Source organism: Neolamprologus brichardi, chromosome 3 (genome assembly GCF_056152115.1).
Source record: "Neolamprologus brichardi isolate AB-2024 chromosome 3, ASM5615211v1, whole genome shotgun sequence".
NCBI lineage: Eukaryota > Metazoa > Chordata > Actinopteri > Cichliformes > Cichlidae > Neolamprologus > Neolamprologus brichardi.
Genome location: NC_142106.1, coordinates 44,518,487 through 44,524,097, shown reverse-complemented (window position 1 = coordinate 44,524,097; position 5,611 = coordinate 44,518,487). Strand labels below are relative to the sequence as shown.

Genomic DNA, 5,611 nt, shown 5'->3' with positions numbered 1-5,611 from the left:
ATTTCTCGCCATTACATTAGGTTGTTTCTACTCAGTGGTTTTGTTTGGTCTTGCTTTTTTTAACCGTAGTAAACAAACTGTACACTAATTTCTTTGTGCTGTGTCATAGCTTTTGCAAAGTGTAAAGCCTCCCGTGGTCGTGGGCGACTGTTTTCACACATTTATTCCTGTTCACACTTCACTAACTACATTTAAGGTGTAGTTGAAAAATACTTTCACCACTGCATTTCATGCTGTTTTGGTTTTACTTCCTGGAGTTTTAAGATATGCATCTATAAGAGACATCATATTTTAAGATGGTCAAAACTTTGTAAAATTAGATCTTCCAAACAGCTACAGTGGGACATAAAAGTACTTAGTCAGCCATCAATTGTGCGAGTTCTCCCACTTAAAAAGATGAGCGAGGCCTGTAATTTTCATCATAGATATACCTCAACTATGAGAGACAGAATTGGAAAAAAAACCCTCAGAAAATCACATTGTCTGATTTTTAAAGAATTTATTTGCAAATCAGGGTGGAAAATAAGTATTTTCTCAATAACAAAACTTAATGTCAGCACTTTATTACATACCCTTCAAATGGTTAAATGTTTTCTTTAAGTCTTCAGAAGGTTTTCACACATTGTTGCTGGTATTTTGGCCCATTCCTCCATGCAGATCTCCTCTAGAACAGTAATGTTTGGGGGCTGTCGCTGGGCTAGACGGACTTTCAACTCCCTCCAAGATTTTCTATGGGGTTGAGATCTGGAGACTGACTAGGCAACTCCAGGACCTTAAAATGCTTCTTATGAAGCGACTCCTTTGTTACCCGGGTGGTGTGTTTGGGATCACTGTCATTCTGAAAGACCCAGCCATGTTTTATCTTCAATGCTCTTGCTGATGGAAGGAGGTTTTCAATCAAAATCTGACGATACATGGCCCCATTCATTCTTTCCTTTACATGGATCAGTCATCCTGGTCCCTTTACAGAAAAACAGCCGAAAGCATGATGTTTCCACCCCCATGCTTCACAGTAGGTATGGTGTTCTTTGGATGCAACTCAGCATTCTTTCTCCTCCAAACATGAGGAGTTTTTACCAAAAAGTTCTATTTTGGTTTCATCTGACCATGTGACATTTTCCCCATCCTCTTCTCGATCATCCAAATGCTCTACAGCAAACTTCAGACAGGCTTGGACATGTACTGGCTTAAGCTGGGGGACACAACTGGCACTGCAGGATTTGAGTCCCTGGCGGCGTAGCGTGTTATTGATAGAAGCTTTTGTTACTTTGGCCTCAGCTCTCAGCGCGTCATTCACAAAGTCCCCCCATGTGGTTCTGAGATGTTTGCTCACTGTTCTTGTGATTATTTTGACCCCATGGGGTGAGATCTTGTGTGAAGGAAATAATGGAAATAATTTGGTTGCTATAATAACATGTTACCATATGTTGCAAGGCCAGCTAGCTGTTAACCAGACTGTTGACAGCTGACTGCAGGTTTCCCCAACTTTATAAATAGATAATAATAATGGATTGATATAGCACTTTTCAAGGCACCCAAAGCGCTTTACAATGCCACTATTCATTCACGCTCACATTCACACACTGGTGGAGGCAAGCTACGGTTTTAGCCACAGCTGCCCTGGGGCAGACTGACTGCCATATCGCACCATCAGCCCCTCTGGCCCGGCGACCTTCCGGTTACAGATACGCTTCCCAACCCCCTGAGCCACGGTCGCTCCACAGATCACAGATCATGAAACTGACGTCATTGTTAGTCAGTGGTGCCAGTTTCAGTCATTGCAAATGTATTATGCAAATGTACTGTTTTTACGGTTGTGAAAATCTGCAGTCAGCTGAGACTGAAGAGGTCAAGTGGATGAGTGATGAAACATTTCTCTCATGGCTACGTCCAGATGAACAGAAATAACTTTTTGGGACTTTTTGTTTGAGCCCTCAGACAGACTGCAAATCAACTTTGTGTCAATGATTCCCACAAAGACGACGGTTTACTGTGTTAACATCCCATCTGAGTGGGGTTTGAAAGTTTTTGTCCTTCTGTGGGAGATGTGACCAAAGAATCTGTCGTATTACTAATGATAGCCTGTGCTGTCTTACCTGTACGTTCTTAAAACTATGATGGCAATTTTTCAAACATTTTTTTTTACACTAAGGTGTGAACCCTCCTCTTTTGGAGTGCCCATTTTAAAGCACACTTTTGGAGGAGAGATGTAAAATGAATAATAGAAAATAGTTTGTTTTTGTGGACAATGTATCAATCACGTGAGAATAAGTGTGATAGCTGCCTATGAGTGGTTTTTTATTTGAACAGTCAGTAATGAGTGTGCAGTTTATACAGATGTGTTTTCAGGAGCTGAGCTCCACAACCTATTTCTGCCTCTCAGTAATATTGGTATTTGAATGTAACAGTGCAAAGAAGAGTATTTGCCCAACACAATCAATAATTGCCATGTATGTATTAAAGTTATTTTTATAGCGAGCAAAGTGGTTTGTAGAGTCACAGCAAACAATTCCACACGTTCACATCTCAGTCACCCACAAAAAGAAAGGTAGCACAGCATTCTTCAGGACAATTTGTGAAATGGAAAGACTTTCATCCAAAAGTAGCATTATTTTAAAACAGTAAATTTTGTCTCTACAGTGCAACGTACAGTAAATAACTGAAGAGAAATACATTCTGTTAGTGATAAGCAGGGTTTTAAATATGACATACCATGGAAATCATGCTGGTTTTTGAATCTTAAGTATATAAAAATACAGTTTACAGTTACAGTTAAAGCTTCAGTGACTGAGAAAGATCTCCAATCAGGAAGAACCTGCAGAAACTCTTAAAGGCACAAGACACACACAGAACAAAATCCAGCAACCATCATGAGAGTTGCAAGACATCCTTTAGCCATGATTTGTCATAGCTTGGTCGTATTCCCCTGATGAAACTTTGATGTTCTGTTGTCAGGGTTTGAGTGTAGAGTAAATTACAGCGTCTCCATTGGCTTTTACTGTAGGTTGTCTGGGCCTGATACTACTGTGAGCCAAACCCACAGATGTATAGATGACTGCATCACCAGTCTGTGAACAAAGGAAAAAAAATAAAATAATCTATTGCTGTTTGATGACTGGGATAGGCCATCATGGGGTGGATGGATGGACTAAGACAAACTCTCACCTGATCGCCTTCATTGGCTGCTTCTGTGGAAAAACACAAGCATTAAAAGATACCTATAGTTAGTAGTTACTGCAGAATAACAGAATGTGGATCTCATCCTGCATAAAGTTTTACACACCTGCAGATTTTTTCATTCTTGTCTTGCAAAATGTCACTACAAGGAGGAGCATCACAGATCCAAGAACCATGTTTGACAGCATCAGTGCAATAACGGTCGGACTCAGTGGTATGCTTTCTGTGTCTGCTGTAAATATGATACATGATTTAACATTTGATATTCAATTTAGAGAAAACTAATTGTGACAAATTGGATTTTTGTAAGTTTAGCTACTTACTCTGACCACAGGCATTTCTTTTTCTACACAAATGAGCAAAATTCAAACAGCAGAGAAACAGATAAAAATAAATAAATAAATAAAGTAAACACCATATTTAGAATTCCTTTTATAACGTTCTCTGTAATAACCTGTTGGCAAGTGAAACCTTATCTTATCTCTGATCTCTTCAAAGCTACAATATTTCTTTGACAAACACTTATCTCGGAGAGGAGGATCTGCCACTTGACTGAGCGGTTTGTGGGGTTTGGGGGTTGTTATTTTTAAAGGGTTTAATTTGATCTGACACTCTGATGAAAAGGACAAATCTGGCAAAGTTTCACAAAAAGACAAAGTTGTCTTTGGATCTAATCTAATGGAAACTACACTTTGAAGAAACACATTTAAAAACCGTTGAAACTTAAAGTAGAAGCCTTAAAAAGTTTAAAAATGCACTGCAAGTGTCTTACCATTATTGATTCTGGTCCCATTTCCAAGCAGTATTTGTCCACATGCATTGACGGCACAGTAGTAGACCCCAGCGTCATCCCGGCTCCTGACAACAAAGTTGTACTCGCAGGTAGTTCGTCCTCTGTCAGTTCTCTGGGAGATGTTGTTCTTATTGTCAGAGCAATAAATCATCTCTGGAGCAGAATGATCCGAGTTTTTCAGCCACATGAAACTAGTGAGTTCTGCTGTGCATTGAGCAGAGTGAACAGAACAGCTGAGAGTCACAGAGTCTCCGGACCTCACTGACTTTGATTCTGGCTGCTGGACGACAGAGTCGCTGATTGTCTTTGCACCTTGGAAAACAAACCATTTGGACTGTGATTGTTAGCATTGTGTTCATATTCAGTTGAAATTATGAGAAAACCAAACATGTCCAAACATACCTGTCAACATCAGAAATGTTCCTGACCCAAACTGAACCTCACTTATGTGTAAGACTCCACAGAAGTATGTTCCAACATCTTCCCATGATGTTTTATTTATGGTCAGATGATTGTTAGTCATGTCAAATTTAACTGAAGAACGGTTAACAAATTCATTACTGAACTCTCTCACATTATAGTAAGAATCAGCTTTAACCACCAGCTGTAGTTTCCTCCCTGTAGTCACCTTGTACCACACAGTTTTGGTCGATGCGCTCTTTACGGAGCATTTAATAGTAGCTGAGTCGCCGATCTTCACTGTTTTCAAAGATTCAGGCTGAGAGACGTCACTTAACTGTGCTGCACCTGAAATTATTCAGACAGACTCAGTTTCACACAAATGAAGATCAAAAGTTTACACAAGTAAATGTGTTTTACTTACATAAAGAGCAGAGCAGGAAAACATTCACAAAGGACATCTTCATCTTGTCTCCTTCTTCAGTACAGCAGTCCACACCTAATGAAGCAGCAGTATACTTCTCAGATTTAAAAACGCCAGCTTGTCCTACATTTTGCCACATCTGACAGGTCTGATTGGTTCATCACCATCACACTGCAGAACATGATTGGCTCTGTCAAGTAACGTGGCGTAGAGAGAGATTGAGGTCCCCCTGGCCGCCCCCTGCCATCAAAGCTGAGGGGGTAAAAGGACTTGACATTCAGCCTTGTGTGTTAAAAAAGATCAGAGTGCTAAAACAGAATGTTTTCCTACAGTTTTTTGATCATCTTTATTCGTAATCAAAGACAAATCACAAATGTAAGTGATCAATATGCAGAGAAATGCAGTTTGAGTTTTGGAAATGTCTGTTCTAATCTTTAGAGTTTTGTGTGTAGACATGAGCCATAATCAACCTTTTCTATTCATCTGTTGGACTGAGAAGATAAGAACTGTGTCACCAACCCATCATTATACTTTTGAACGAGTGTCAAACACAGGTTGATGGTTCATGTGGTTTTTCCGATGTTTAGTTGTGCTCAATACTAATCAGAAAATAATCAGTTAAATATCATTCTGACCTCTGAGTGTCTCACATTTAAAGTATATAATTTAGTAAAAAAGTGGATTGTATTGAGTAAATTGTGATTGAAAAACATAGTTTTAAAGAGAAAAAGTATTTGGATTAAAAGTGAATTTACTAATGAAATCTAAAATGAATGAAACTTGAAGTGAAGAATGATACGGTGTGGCGGAAGATCAGT

General features: G+C 39.3%; 1 protein-coding gene across 1 annotated transcript; it reads right to left on the bottom strand.

Annotated features, from left to right (window-relative positions):
- Positions 1–2,951: 2,951 nt before the first annotated feature.
- Positions 2,952–4,836, bottom strand: LOC148104352 (uncharacterized). The gene is made up of 6 exons (XM_087837727.1): positions 4,794–4,836; positions 4,373–4,717; positions 3,950–4,282; positions 3,284–3,409; positions 3,166–3,188; positions 2,952–3,068 (listed from the first exon to the last, which is right to left on the bottom strand). The coding sequence occupies exons 1-6, from the start codon at positions 4,834–4,836 to the stop codon at positions 2,952–2,954; spliced, it is 987 nt and encodes a 328-aa protein (XP_087693853.1).
- Between the last annotated feature and the right edge of the window lie 775 nt (positions 4,837–5,611).